At 45.5% G+C, this 16,926-nt stretch overlaps 1 protein-coding gene across 3 annotated transcripts in view; it reads right to left on the reverse strand.

The window, feature by feature from the left end:
* The window catches only part of SLIT2 (slit guidance ligand 2), a 336,221-nt gene that overhangs the window by 44,452 nt on the left and 274,843 nt on the right, over positions 1-16,926 (reverse strand). For all 3 annotated transcript variants that reach the window (XM_088450628.1, XM_088450627.1, XM_088450629.1), the window contains exon 22: positions 10,062-10,133. In XM_088450628.1, the coding sequence (XP_088306754.1) occupies positions 10,062-10,133 (72 nt within the window). The remainder of the gene's footprint in view (positions 1-10,061; positions 10,134-16,926) is intronic.

The raw sequence follows: 16,926 nt of genomic DNA on the forward strand, positions 1-16,926 counted from the left end.
GATGTGACAGGTGACATGATAGAATGATAATGGTCCTCAGTGCTGTGACTAGTGACATGATAGAATGATAATGGTCCTCAGTGCTGTGACTAGTGACATGATAGAATGATAATGGTCCTCAGTGCTGTGACTAGTGACATGATAGAATGATAATGGTCCTTAGTGCTGTGACTGGTGACATGATAGAATGACAATGGTCCTCAGTGCTGTGACTGGTGACATGATAGAATGATAATGGTCCTCAGTGCTGTGACTGGTGACATGATAGAATGATAATGGTCCTCAGTGCTGTGACTGGTGACATGATAGAATGATAATGGTCCTCGGTGATGTGACAGGTGACATGATAGAATGATGATAGAATGATAATGGTCCTCAGTGCTGTGACAGGTGACATGATAGAATGATGATGGTCCTCAGTGCTGTGACTAGTGACATGATAGAATGATAATGGTCCTCAGTGCTGTGACTAGTGACATGATAGAATGATAATGGTCCTTAGTGCTGTGACTGGTGACATGATAGAATGACAATGGTCCTCAGTGCTGTGACAGGTGACATGATAGAATGATAATGGTCCTCAGTGCTGTGACTGGTGACATGATAGAATGATAATGGTCCTCGGTGATGTGACAGGTGACATGATAGAATGACAATGGTCCTCAGTGCTGTGACAGGTGACATGATAGAATGATAATGGTCCTCAGTGCTGTGACTGGTGACATGATAGAATGATAATGGTCCTCAGTGCTGTGACTGGTGACATGATAGAATGATAATGGTCCTCGGTGATGTGACAGGTGACATGATAGAATGATGATAGAATGATAATGGTCCTCAGTGCTGTGACAGGTGACATGATAGAATGATGATGGTCCTCAGTGCTGTGACTAGTGACATCATAGAATGATAATGGTCCTCAGTGCTGTGACTAGTGACATGATAGAATGATAATGGTCCTTAGTGCTGTGACTGGTGACATGATAGAATGACAATGGTCCTCAGTGCTGTGACAGGTGACATGATAGAATGATAATGGTCCTCAGTGCTGTGACTGGTGACATGATAGAATGATAATGGTCCTCAGTGCTGTGACTGGTGACATGATAGAATGATAATGGTCCTTAGTGCTGTGACTGGTGACATGATAGAATGATAATGGTCCTCGGTGATGTGACAGGTGACATGATAGAATGATGATAGAATGATAATGGTCCTTAGTGCTGTGACTGGTGACATGATAAAATGATAATGGTCCTCAGTGATGTGACAGGTGACATGATAGAATGATAATGGTCCTCAGTGCTGTGACTAGTGACATGATAGAATGATAATGGTCCTAAGTGATGTGACGGGTGACATGATAGAATGATAATGGTCCTCAGTGCTGTGACTGGTGACATGATAGAATGATGATAGAATGATAATGGTCCTCAGTGCTGTGACTGGTGACATGATAGAATGATAATGGTCCTCAGTGATGTGACAGGTGACATGATAGAATGATAATGGTCCTCAGTGCTGTGACTAGTGACATGATAGAATGATGATGGTCCTCAGTGCTGTGACTAGTGACATGATAGAATGATAATGGTCCTCAGTGCTGTGACTAGTGACATGATAGAATGATAATGGTCCTTAGTGCTGTGACTGGTGACATGATAAAATGACAATGGTCTTCAGTGCTGTGACAGGTGACATGATAGAATGATAATGGTCCTCAGTGCTGTGACTGGTGACATGATAGAATGATAATGGTCCTCAGTGCTGTGACTGGTGACATGATAGAATGATAATGGTCCTTAGTGCTGTGACTGGTGACATGATAGAATGATAATGGTCCTTAGTGCTGTGACTGGTGACATGATAGAATGATAATGGTCCTTAGTGCTGTGACTGGTGACATGATAGAATGATAATGGTCCTTGGTGATGTGACAGGTGACATGATAGAATGATGATAGAATGATAATGGTCCTTAGTGCTGTGACTGGTGACATGATAAAATGATAATGGTCCTCAGTGATGTGACAGGTGACATGATAGAATGATAATGGTCCTCAGTGCTGTGACTAGTGACATGACAGAATGATAATGGTCCTAAGTGATGTGACGGGTGACATGATAGAATGATAATGGTCCTCAGTGCTGTGACTGGTGACATGATAAAATGATGATAGAATGATAATGGTCCTCAGTGCTGTGACTGGTGACATGATAGAATGATAATGGTCCTCAGTGATGTGACAGGTGACATGATAGAATGATAATGGTCCTCAGTGCTGTGACTAGTGACATGATAGAATGATAATGGTCCTCAGTGCTGTGACTAGTGACATGATAGAATGATAATGGTCCTCAGTGCTGTGACTAGTGACATGATAGAATGATAATGGTCCTTAGTGCTGTGACTGGTGACATGATAGAATGACAATGGTCCTCAGTGCTGTGACTGGTGACATGATAGAATGATAATGGTCCTCAGTGCTGTGACTGGTGACATGATAGAATGATAATGGTCCTCAGTGCTGTGACTGGTGACATGATAGAATGATAATGGTCCTCGGTGATGTGACAGGTGACATGATAGAATGATGATAGAATGATAATGGTCCTCAGTGCTGTGACAGGTGACATGATAGAATGATGATGGTCCTCAGTGCTGTGACTAGTGACATGATAGAATGATAATGGTCCTCAGTGCTGTGACTAGTGACATGATAGAATGATAATGGTCCTTAGTGCTGTGACTGGTGACATGATAGAATGACAATGGTCCTCAGTGCTGTGACAGGTGACATGATAGAATGATAATGGTCCTCAGTGCTGTGACTGGTGACATGATAGAATGATAATGGTCCTCGGTGATGTGACAGGTGACATGATAGAATGACAATGGTCCTCAGTGCTGTGACAGGTGACATGATAGAATGATAATGGTCCTCAGTGCTGTGACTGGTGACATGATAGAATGATAATGGTCCTCAGTGCTGTGACTGGTGACATGATAGAATGATAATGGTCCTCGGTGATGTGACAGGTGACATGATAGAATGATGATAGAATGATAATGGTCCTCAGTGCTGTGACAGGTGACATGATAGAATGATGATGGTCCTCAGTGCTGTGACTAGTGACATGATAGAATGATAATGGTCCTCAGTGCTGTGACTAGTGACATGATAGAATGATAATGGTCCTTAGTGCTGTGACTGGTGACATGATAGAATGACAATGGTCCTCAGTGCTGTGACAGGTGACATGATAGAATGATAATGGTCCTCAGTGCTGTGACTGGTGACATGATAGAATGATAATGGTCCTCAGTGCTGTGACTGGTGACATGATAGAATGATAATGGTCCTTAGTGCTGTGACTGGTGACATGATAGAATGATAATGGTCCTCGGTGATGTGACAGGTGACATGATAGAATGATGATAGAATGATAATGGTCCTTAGTGCTGTGACTGGTGACATGATAAAATGATAATGGTCCTCAGTGATGTGACAGGTGACATGATAGAATGATAATGGTCCTCAGTGCTGTGACTAGTGACATGATAGAATGATAATGGTCCTAAGTGATGTGACGGGTGACATGATAGAATGATAATGGTCCTCAGTGCTGTGACTGGTGACATGATAGAATGATGATAGAATGATAATGGTCCTCAGTGCTGTGACTGGTGACATGATAGAATGATAATGGTCCTCAGTGATGTGACAGGTGACATGATAGAATGATAATGGTCCTCAGTGCTGTGACTAGTGACATGATAGAATGATAATGGTCCTCAGTGCTGTGACTAGTGACATGATAGAATGATAATGGTCCTCAGTGCTGTGACTAGTGACATGATAGAATGATAATGGTCCTTAGTGCTGTGACTGGTGACATGATAGAATGACAATGGTCCTCAGTGCTGTGACTGGTGACATGATAGAATGATAATGGTCCTCAGTGCTGTGACTGGTGACATGATAGAATGATAATGGTCCTCAGTGCTGTGACTGGTGACATGATAGAATGATAATGGTCCTCGGTGATGTGACAGGTGACATGATAGAATGATGATAGAATGATAATGGTCCTCAGTGCTGTGACAGGTGACATGATAGAATGATGATGGTCCTCAGTGCTGTGACTAGTGACATGATAGAATGATAATGGTCCTCAGTGCTGTGACTAGTGACATGATAGAATGATAATGGTCCTTAGTGCTGTGACTGGTGACATGATAGAATGACAATGGTCCTCAGTGTTGTGACAGGTGACATGATAGAATGATAATGGTCCTCAGTGCTGTGACTGGTGACATGATAGAATGATAATGGTCCTCGGTGATGTGACAGGTGACATGATAGAATGACAATGGTCCTCAGTGCTGTGACAGGTGACAAGATAGAATGATAATGGTCCTCAGTGCTGTGACTGGTGACATGATAGAATGATAATGGTCCTCAGTGCTGTGACTGGTGACATGATAGAATGATAATGGTCCTCGGTGATGTGACAGGTGACATGATAGAATGATGATAGAATGATAATGGTCCTCAGTGCTGTGACAGGTGACATGATAGAATGATGATGGTCCTCAGTGCTGTGACTAGTGACATGATAGAATGATAATGGTCCTCAGTGCTGTGACTAGTGACATGATAGAATGATAATGGTCCTTAGTGCTGTGACTGGTGACATGATAGAATGACAATGGTCCTCAGTGCTGTGACTAGTGACATGATAGAATGATAATGGTCCTCAGTGCTGTGACTAGTGACATGATAGAATGATAATGGTCCTTAGTGCTGTGACTGGTGACATGATAGAATGACAATGGTCCTCAGTGCTGTGACTGGTGACATGATAGAATGATAATGGTCCTCAGTGCTGTGACTGGTGACATGATAGAATGATAATGGTCCTCAGTGCTGTGACTGGTGACATGATAGAATGATAATGGTCCTCGGTGATGTGACAGGTGACATGATAGAATGATGATAGAATGATAATGGTCCTCAGTGCTGTGACAGGTGACATGATAGAATGATGATGGTCCTCAGTGCTGTGACTAGTGACATGATAGAATGATAATGGTCCTCAGTGCTGTGACTAGTGACATGATAGAATGATAATGGTCCTTAGTGCTGTGACTGGTGACATGATAGAATGACAATGGTCCTCAGTGCTGTGACAGGTGACATGATAGAATGATAATGGTCCTCAGTGCTGTGACTGGTGACATGATAGAATGATAATGGTCCTCGGTGATGTGACAGGTGACATGATAGAATGACAATGGTCCTCAGTGCTGTGACAGGTGACATGATAGAATGATAATGGTCCTCAGTGCTGTGACTGGTGACATGATAGAATGATAATGGTCCTCAGTGCTGTGACTGGTGACATGATAGAATGATAATGGTCCTCGGTGATGTGACAGGTGACATGATAGAATGATGATAGAATGATAATGGTCCTCAGTGCTGTGACAGGTGACATGATAGAATGATGATGGTCCTCAGTGCTGTGACTAGTGACATGATAGAATGATAATGGTCCTCAGTGCTGTGACTAGTGACATGATAGAATGATAATGGTCCTTAGTGCTGTGACTGGTGACATGATAGAATGACAATGGTCCTCAGTGCTGTGACAGGTGACATGATAGAATGATAATGGTCCTCAGTGCTGTGACTGGTGACATGATAGAATGATAATGGTCCTCAGTGCTGTGACTGGTGACATGATAGAATGATAATGGTCCTTAGTGCTGTGACTGGTGACATGATAGAATGATAATGGTCCTCGGTGATGTGACAGGTGACATGATAGAATGATGATAGAATGATAATGGTCCTTAGTGCTGTGACTGGTGACATGATAAAATGATAATGGTCCTCAGTGATGTGACAGGTGACATGATAGAATGATAATGGTCCTCAGTGCTGTGACTAGTGACATGATAGAATGATAATGGTCCTAAGTGATGTGACGGGTGACATGATAGAATGATAATGGTCCTCAGTGCTGTGACTGGTGACATGATAGAATGATGATAGAATGATAATGGTCCTCAGTGCTGTGACTGGTGACATGATAGAATGATAATGGTCCTCAGTGATGTGACAGGTGACATGATAGAATGATAATGGTCCTCAGTGCTGTGACTAGTGACATGATAGAATGATAATGGTCCTCAGTGCTGTGACTAGTGACATGATAGAATGATAATGGTCCTCAGTGCTGTGACTAGTGACATGATAGAATGATAATGGTCCTTAGTGCTGTGACTGGTGACATGATAGAATGACAATGGTCCTCAGTGCTGTGACTGGTGACATGATAGAATGATAATGGTCCTCAGTGCTGTGACTGGTGACATGATAGAATGATAATGGTCCTCAGTGCTGTGACTGGTGACATGATAGAATGATAATGGTCCTCGGTGATGTGACAGGTGACATGATAGAATGATGATAGAATGATAATGGTCCTCAGTGCTGTGACAGGTGACATGATAGAATGATGATGGTCCTCAGTGCTGTGACTAGTGACATGATAGAATGATAATGGTCCTCAGTGCTGTGACTAGTGACATGATAGAATGATAATGGTCCTTAGTGCTGTGACTGGTGACATGATAGAATGACAATGGTCCTCAGTGTTGTGACAGGTGACATGATAGAATGATAATGGTCCTCAGTGCTGTGACTGGTGACATGATAGAATGATAATGGTCCTCGGTGATGTGACAGGTGACATGATAGAATGACAATGGTCCTCAGTGCTGTGACAGGTGACAAGATAGAATGATAATGGTCCTCAGTGCTGTGACTGGTGACATGATAGAATGATAATGGTCCTCAGTGCTGTGACTGGTGACATGATAGAATGATAATGGTCCTCGGTGATGTGACAGGTGACATGATAGAATGATGATAGAATGATAATGGTCCTCAGTGCTGTGACAGGTGACATGATAGAATGATGATGGTCCTCAGTGCTGTGACTAGTGACATGATAGAATGATAATGGTCCTCAGTGCTGTGACTAGTGACATGATAGAATGATAATGGTCCTTAGTGCTGTGACTGGTGACATGATAGAATGACAATGGTCCTCAGTGCTGTGACAGGTGACATGATAGAATGATAATGGTCCTCAGTGCTGTGACTGGTGACATGATAGAATGATATTGGTCCTCAGTGCTGTGACTGGTGACATGATAGAATGATAATGGTCCTTAGTGCTGTGACTGGTGACATGATAGAATGATAATGGTCCTTAGTGCTGTGACTGGTGACATGATAGAATGATAATGGTCCTTAGTGCTGTGACTGGTGACATGATAGAATGATAATGGTCCTCGGTGATGTGACAGGTGACATGATAGAATGATGATAGAATGATAATGGTCCTTAGTGCTGTGACTGGTGACATGATAAAATGATAATGGTCCTCAGTGATGTGACAGGTGACATGATAGAATGATAATGGTCCTCAGTGCTGTGACTAGTGACATGATAGAATGATAATGGTCCTAAGTGATGTGACGGGTGACATGATAGAATGATAATGGTCCTCAGTGCTGTGACTGGTGACATGATAGAATGATGATAGAATGATAATGGTCCTCAGTGCTGTGACTGGTGACATGATAGAATGATAATGGTCCTCAGTGATGTGACAGGTGACATGATAGAATGATAATGGTCCTCAGTGCTGTGACTAGTGACATGATAGAATGATAATGGTCCTCAGTGCTGTGACTAGTGACATGATAGAATGATAATGGTCCTCAGTGCTGTGACTAGTGACATGATAGAATGATAATGGTCCTTAGTGCTGTGACTGGTGACATGATAGAATGACAATGGTCCTCAGTGCTGTGACTGGTGACATGATAGAATGATAATGGTCCTCAGTGCTGTGACTGGTGACATGATAGAATGATAATGGTCCTTAGTGCTGTGACTGGTGACATGATAGAATGATAATGGTCCTTAGTGCTGTGACTGGTGACATGATAGAATGATAATGGTCCTCAGTGCTGTGACTGGTGACATGATAGAATGATAATGGTCCTCGGTGATGTGACAGGTGACATGATAGAATGATGATAGAATGATAATGGTCCTCAGTGCTGTGACAGGTGACATGATAGAATGATGATGGTCCTCAGTGCTGTGACTAGTGACATGATAGAATGATAATGGTCCTCAGTGCTGTGACAGGTGACATGATAGAATGATGATGGTCCTCAGTGCTGTGACTAGTGACATGATAGAATGATAATGGTCCTCAGTGCTGTGACTGGTGACATGATAGAATGATAATGGTCCTCAGTGCTGTGACTGGTGACATGATAGAATGATAATGGTCCTCAGTGCTGTGACTAGTGACATGATAGAATGATAATGGTCCTCAGTGCTGTGACTAGTGACATGATAGAATGATAATGGTCCTCAGTGCTGTGACTAGTGACATGATAGAATGATAATGGTCCTCAGTGCTGTGACTAGTGACATGATAGAATGATAATGGTCCTTAGTGCTGTGACTGGTGACATGATAGAATGATGATGGTCCTCAGTGCTGTGACTAGTGACATGATAGAATGATAATGGTCCTCAGTGCTGTGACTGGTGACATGATAGAATGATAATGGTCCTTAGTGCTGTGACTGGTGACATGATAGAATGATAATGGTCCTCGGTGATGTGACAGGTGACATGATAGAATGATGATAGAATGATAATGGTCCTCAGTGCTGTGACAGGTGACATGATAGAATGATGATAGAATGATAATGGTCCTCAGTGCTGTGACTAGTGACATGATAGAATGATAATGGTCCTTAGTGCTGTGACTGGTGACATGATAGAATGATAATGGTCCTCAGTGCTGTGACTGGTGACATGATAGAATGATAATGGTCCTCGGTGATGTGACAGGTGACATGATAGAATGATGATAGAATGATAATGGTCCTCAGTGCTGTGACTGGTGACATGATAGAATGATAATGGTCCTTAGTGCTGTGACTGGTGACATGATAGAATGATAATGGTCCTTAGTGCTGTGACTGGTGACATGATAGAATGATAATGGTCCTCAGTGCTGTGACTGGTGACATGATAGAATGATAATGGTCCTCGGTGATGTGACAGGTGACATGATAGAATGATGATAGAATGATAATGGTCCTTAGTGCTGTGACTGGTGACATGATAAAATGATAATGGTCCTCAGTGATGTGACAGGTGACATGATAGAATGATGATAGAATGATAATGGTCCTTAGTGCTGTGACTGGTGACATGATAGAATGATAATGGTCCTCGGTGATGTGACAGGTGACATGATAGAATGATGATAGAATGATAATGGTCCTTAGTGCTGTGACTGGTGACATGATAAAATGATAATGGTCCTCAGTGATGTGACAGGTGACATGATAGAATGATGATAGAATGATAATGGTCCTTAGTGCTGTGACTGGTGACATGATAAAATGATAATGGTCCTCAGTGATGTGACAGGTGACATGATAGAATGATAATGGTCCTCAGTGCTGTGACTGGTGACATGATAGAATGATAATGGTCCTTAGTGCTGTGACTGGTGACATGATAGAATGATAATGGTCCTCAGTGCTGTGACTGGTGACATGATAGAATGATAATGGTCCTAAGTGATGTGACGGGTGACATGATAGAATGATAATGGTCCTTAGTGCTGTGACTGGTGACATGATAGAATGATAATGGTCCTCAGTGCTGTGACTGGTGACATGATAGAATGATGATAGAATGATAATGGTCCTTAGTGCTGTGACTGGTGACATGATAGAATGATAATGGTCCTCAGTGCTGTGACTGGTGACATGATAGAATGATAATGGTCCTCGGTGATGTGACTGCTAAAGTGAATGACTAAATATTCTCGAAAGCACTGCATAATATGTGTGTGCTATTTAAATAAATATGTAGTCACAATAAAAATAAATATAAAAGCAATAATGCAGCAATCACCCTGATGCTGGCATGGTGTTACTCACAGAGTGAGGAGCTGCGTCATGTTGCTGAAGCTCTGGTTAGAGAGAGTACTGATCCGGTTATTGCTCAGGTCACTGTAAGAGACACATACACTGTCTTATATTACACATCTCCATACCTAAACTATAGACAGCAGGGGTGATCAGATAAAATAAAATAAGTAACATGGTGCCAAGGTCATTTAGTGATGCACCGAAATGTATATTCTACAATAAATACATCACTGATTCATTACAGAGACTGAAGACTTATTTTTGAAAGTCTTACTAATGTGAACCGCCTACTGTATGTGAACAATGTATAAAAAATAAGAGTTATGGTATAACATACCTTTGTTAACTCTTTTTCTTCAAGGTCCATGGGGTTCACAGCCATTACGTTGGGTATGAATCCCGGTCACCAAACAGTTAATGCAAACGAGTTCTCTGCTCCCAGGATGCACCGGGGTTCCTCCTCATATACCCCACCCCCTGCCTCAGGTAGCCAGTTCGTTACCAAGCTCAAGCAGGCAGAGACAAACAAAGGGTAAGAAAGAAAAGACCCATACTCACGAGTCCAGACTCTCAAGAGAAGAACTACGGAAAAACCTTCCCCAGAACTACAGGTGCGTCTGGGTTGGTGTCCTGTGGACCCCATGGACCTCGAAGAAAAAGAGTTAACAAGGTATGTCATACCATAACTCTTATTTTCTTCTTCAGGGTCCATGGGGTCCACAGCCATTACGTTGGGGATATCCCAAAGCACTAACCCTATGGGCGGGGACGCTCCTGACTCTCGGAAGAGAGGAGAATCCTACGCCCGAAGGAGGCATCCTGAGAGGCAAAGGTGTCAAAGGAATAAAATTTGACAAAGGTATGGATGGAAGACCATGTGGCTGCTTTGCATAATTGCTCTGCAGAAGCACCCCGGCGGGCCGCCCATGATGGACCTACCGCCCTAGTAGAATGTGCCGTCACTGAATCCGGCACCCGCATACCAGCCTCTGTATACGCCAATGAAATTGCCATGCAAATCCATCTGGTCAGTGTCTGTTTACTGGCTGGCCAGCCACGCTTATGACAACCATAAAGCACAAAAAGTGAATCGGACTTAATTCATTTGCTCGTGCGTTTAACATGAATTCTTAATGCACGGACCACATCCAGGGAAGCCTCACCCTGTGAGAGACTTGTGCCCTGAAATGCTGGAACTACTATTTCTTCATTAAAATGAAATTTAGACACCACTTTCGGAAGGTAACCCTCCCTAGTACGTAGCACTGCTCTATCTTGATGAAATACCAAGAACGGCTCCCGGAAGGAAAGCGCAGCTAAATCCGACACTCTACGTGCAGATGCCATAGCAAGGAGGAATACCGTCTTTGCTGTTAGCCACTTGATGTCTATTGAATTTAAAGGCTCGAATGGAGGAGCTTGTAAAACCTTCAGAACTAGAGTAAAGTCCCATGGAACAACCGGAGAAACGAAGGGATGCTGAATCCTCAACACCCCCTGAAAAAAGGTCTTTATATCTGGTCTCAGAGCAATTTTATGTTGAAACCAGACTGAAAGAGCTGACACCTGTACCCTTAAAGAGGCCAGGTGGAGCCCTTTTTCCAGACCGCTTTGAAGAAAATCAAGCACTCTGGATACCAGGAACTTCTGTGGATCATACCCTTTCAGTTCAAACCACTGAAAGAAAGTATGCCAAACCCTATAGTATATACGGGCTGAGGATGGTTTCCGTGCCTTCAACATCGTCCGTATAACAGACTCGGAAAACCCCTTCTTCCTCAAGACGGAGGCCTCAAGAGCCATGCCATCAGCGATAGCCGATGAAGATCCGGGTACCAGCAGGGACCCTGTAGCAACAGATCCGGTCTCAATGGCGGAGGCCATGGAGTGTCTATGGAGAGAGACTGTAGATCTGTGAACCAGTGCCGTCTCGGCCATGCCGGAGCTATTAATATGACGGTGCTGCCCTCTTGTTTGATCTTTCTGACAACTCTGGGCAGAAGAGCAAATGGGGAAAACAGATATACCAGCTTGTAATGCCACTTTACTGTCAGTGCATCTACAAACTCAGCTCTCGAATCTCTTGTCCAGGATCCGTATCTGGGAACCTTGTTGTTCCTTCTTGATGCCATCAGATCTATTTCTGGTAGACCCCACTTGTCCACAAGGTTCTGAAAAACCTGTGGATGTAGGGCCCATTCCCCTGCATTTATCTCTAGCCGACTGAGAAAATCGGCCTCCCAATTCAGGATTCCTGGAATGAACACGGCAGATATCGTGGGCAGATGAGTCTCTGCTGACTCCTTGTGCCCCCTTGATGATTTAGGTAGGCGACCGCGGTGCGATTGTCTGACTGTATCTGCACCGACCTGCCCTTTAAGATTTCCTCAGCCTGCACTAAAGCTTTGAATATAGCTCTTAGTTCCAGGATGATTATCGGTAGCCAGATTTCCGCCACTGACCACTTTCCCTGGAAAGTGTGTGACCCCGTCATCGGCCCCCAACCTTGAAGACTGGCGCCGGTTTTGACTAATGTCCAATCCGGCACCGAAAATTGGCAACCCTGCCTGAGATGCTTTGTCTGCAACCACCAGGTCAGGGACAACCGTACCTCTGGAGAGAGATGCAGCAGCTGAGACCTAATCGTGCGATGATCCTTGTTCCAGCGAGACAGAACTAATTGCTGTAGTGGTCTGGAGTGGAATTGAGCGTATTCCACCATCCTGAAGGTGGCCACCATCGACCCCAGGACCTGCATGGAAACTAGAATGGATATCTGCCTGTTGCGAAGCAACCTGCGTATTCGTGATTGTAGGGCAAGGATCTTCTCCTCCGGCAGATATATTTTCTGCACCACGGAGGCCAATCTCGCTCCCAAATGACACATCTGTTGCACTGGACAGGGTGACGACTTTTGCCAGTTTATGATCCAGCCGTGACTGTACAGACATGATACTGTCAGCCTCAAATGATCCTGTACAACAAAGAAAAAAGAAAAGTATTAAATACAACAAAGATTTTTTGTTTTGAACCAGTACATCAAATGATCCTGTACCTGCTGTGGGGACTGCCCCAGCAATAGGAGGTCGTCCAAGTAAGGCAAAATCCTGACGCCTTGGCGTCTGAGGCATGCCATCATCACCGCCATCACCTTGGTGAATACCCGAGGGGCTGTGGACAGGCCAAGCAGCAGGGCCTGGAACTGAAATTGTTGCTCCCCTACCGCGAAACGAAGACATTTTTGATGAGCCTGTGTGATTGGGATGTGAAGGTAGGCATCCTGTATATCTAGGGATACCATACAGTCCGCCTGTTCCATCGCCAACACAATTGATCGCAATGTTTCCATCCTGAATCTGGGGGCTCGAACAAATTTGTTGAGCTCCCTCAGAATAGGCCGGTATGACCCATTCGGTTTCTGAACCAAGAACAGATTGGAGTAAAACCCCTCTCGGAACTGATTCTCTGGCACCGGAATCACTACTTCTGATGCTAGCAAGGCAAGAATAGCCTTCTGAAGGGCCAAAGCTTTTCCTGAACCCACCTGCGGGTTTACACAAAAGAACTTTTGCAGAGGAGTCCTCCAAAACGTCAGGGCGTATCCTCGGGAAACAACTCCTCGAACCCAGGCATCCTCTGTTGTGAGGTGCCAGGGCTCTGAGAACTGAAGTAGTCGGCCCCCTACATTGGCATCCCCCAGGGGGAGGCCCGTCCCATCAGGCCACTGGTTTATCCTGGACCCTAGATCCTGGACGTTTGTTTTGCCAGGGCTTCCTGGGTCCTGCCTTTTTTGGTGGAAATCTCGCTGAGGGCTGACCTTTGGCCTTGCCCTGTGGCCAAAACCCCCGAAAGGACGCCCTCCTCATTTAGACAAGGTTGCTGATGGCAAACCTGCCGTCTTTGAGGCTGCCATGGAGGCTACAATTTTGTCCAATTCTGGACCAAAGAGAACACCTCCTGTGAATGGAAAGAATTCTAGGGCCTTTTTGGAACCAGCATCTGCCTTCCAATCCTTCAACCAGAGGATCCTACGTGCCACCACGGACTCTTCTGAAACCTTAGAGGAAAGGATCCCTGCATCCAAGGCGGCATCTCCCAAATAAGAGGCCCCTTCTCTAATAAAGGAGATCATATCCAATTGCTCCTTAGAGGCATCTGGTAAAGACTCTGTTAGAGTTTTGGCCCACTCCTCAATAGCTCTTGCTACCCAGGCGGTGGCCATAGCTGGGTGGGTGGCCGTTCCTGCCAGCGAAAAAATTGATTTTAGACAAGTCTCCAGTCTCCTATCCGTGGTTTCCTTCAGCGAAACTGCTGGGATTAGCAGAGTGGTACGTTTAATCAGCTGTGCCACATGCGCATCAACTGACGGTGGATTCTCCCACTTGGCACAGTCCTCTGCTGGAAAAGGATATAGAAGCGCCATTCTTTTAGAAGACTGGCTTATCTTATCCGGACGGACCCAGGCTTCCTCTATAAGTTCTGATAAATGTTCAGACTTTGGGAATTCTGCCTTAACCACTTTCTGGCGCTTAAACAGGGGGGCTTTCCTAGGCGGAAGATCCCCTTCCTCGATATTTAAAACCATTTTTTCCGCCCTTATCAGAAAGGGGACATCGGCTACTGGGAAATGATCATCACCCTCCTCGGAGCTAGACTCCTGTGAAAAGTCCTGTGCCTGTTCCTCAGAGGGGATACATGGCGCCTAGATTTAGGCTGCTTTGGCTTGACAGCCTGAGGCTGAAAAACCCCCGAGGATGATGCCATGACCTTACAAGCACCAGGGTCCATCCAAGGCGGCCACATCATGGGCATAGGATGCATCTGCTGAGGCAAACCCCAAACCGGTGGTACCGGGGCAACCTGAGAAAATTACGCCCAAGGGGCTCAGGGTCTGAAACAGGCAAACTTAATTGGTGTGGAGGCTGTCTGAAACAGTTCCCACAAAGCCCATTTTGTAGAACGTCCTGTGGGAACAAACCTGCCATGCAGGCTATACAGGATATCAGCAACGGGGCTCCCACCACCTGACCCTCAGACTCCTTAGACATAACACTATGTCACTGGTTCTGAGTGTATATGTGCTGCTTTCTACTCTCAACCCACACACCTGTAGCAAGGGCAGGGGAGAGACAGTGACAGTATACAGGAATTACAGTTCTTTTACAGAAGAAACAGTATCCATAAACAACAATCACATGTCATGCATAAATACTCTGCAAGCCACATGCACATAAGCTCTCACCACCACAATCAGCCTAAGCTTAGGTAGGATAGAGCCCTGTAAATACCTAGACCAGCAGTAGGTAGGCATACAGGGAGACTGCCCAGTGTCCTGTAGGAGCAGCGTTCAGAGAGCAACTGACATACACTCTGGCTGCCCTATATGGAGGCTGGGAGGAGCAATCCACAATCACTGTGCCAGAGGACTGAACTAGCGTGTGGATTGGGGGAGGGGCTGCCGGGGAAGCGTACCTCCCCTATGCTGCTTGGACCTGCCCGGTGAACTGACCTGGCCGCCGCCACAAGCCCTGGCTGGTCAGGAACATCATATCCCAGCAGTCTAGGCTAGGCGACAAGCCGTATGCCTCCAGACTGCAGCGCGCCTCCGGCCACTCTCACCGCCGGAGGCCGGACCGCCACGTGGTCCCGGCGTCAGCTGCCGCCGCAATCACCTGCTTACCTGCCATCCCCTTGATCCGGTTGCGGTCCAGGGCCTGAGCACCCCTGCCGAATCCCCTGCCATGGACCTGCCAAGGCTAGCGGTGCGGCGCCGGAGGAGGTAGTTGCAGCGCGTGGCCAGTGCGCCTCCAATCAGGCGCGAGGCTGCTTCCAGGACAGCTCAGACCACCCGCTGAGATAGAGAGTAAACTCTCCATTTTTTTTCTGTACTCGTCTGCAGGACTGCTCCAGCAGTCCCACCGTCTATGTGGTGAAACGCACCAAACAGGAAGAACTGACTACCTGAGGCAGGGGGTGGGGTATATGAGGAGGAACCCCGGTGCATCCTGGGAGCAGAGAACTCGTTTGCATTAACTATTTGGTGACCGGGATTCATACCCAACGTAATGGCTGTGGACCCCATGGACCCTGAAGAAGAAATAGATAGGTAATGCAATGCTGCATTACGGTAGGATATTTTACTATTAGCCTTTTTACCATCTTTAATTTGGTTGGGTACAGGATGGCGGCGCTCGGGATCATAACGGTCAGAATCCAGACGATGGCAACCCGACAGGGTCAGGATACCGACACCTGTCGGTTGGGATCCTAATCCACCCCCTCTCCATACCCCTAACTCTCCCTCCTGTTGCCTAAACCTAACCTTCCCCCATAGTGCCTAAACCTATCCTCCCCCTATAGTGCCTAAACCTAACCTCCCCCTATAGTGCCTAAACCTAACCTCCCCCTATAGTGCTTAATCCTAACCTCCCCCTATAGTGCCTAAACCTAACCTCCCCCTATAGTTACTAAACCTAACCTCCCCCTATAGTGCCTAAACCTAACCTCTCCCTATAGTGCCTAAACCTAACCTCCCCCCTATAGTGCCTAAACCTAACCTCCCCCTATAGTGCCTAAACCTAGCCCCCCCCATAGTGCCTAAACCTAACCTCCCCCTATAGTGCCTAAACCTAATCTCCCCCTATAGTGCCTAACCTCCCCCTATACCTAACACTTCCCCCTTAGTGCCTAACCCTAACCCTCCCACTAGTGCCTAACCCTTAACCCTTAAGCTAACCCTCCTCCTAACCCGAGCCACTTACCTTTGGGATTCCGGAGCCATCATTCTTAGTGCATCCCCTTTTATTTTATAGATCATTATGGGGAATTTGGGTTCGGGGATTGAGACTCTGGCCCTGCAGCAGTACATTACCAT

This window comes from Taudactylus pleione, unplaced genomic scaffold, assembly GCF_031769625.1.
Source record: "Taudactylus pleione unplaced genomic scaffold, aTauple2 ptg000520l, whole genome shotgun sequence".
Taxonomy (NCBI): domain Eukaryota; kingdom Metazoa; phylum Chordata; class Amphibia; order Anura; family Myobatrachidae; genus Taudactylus; species Taudactylus pleione.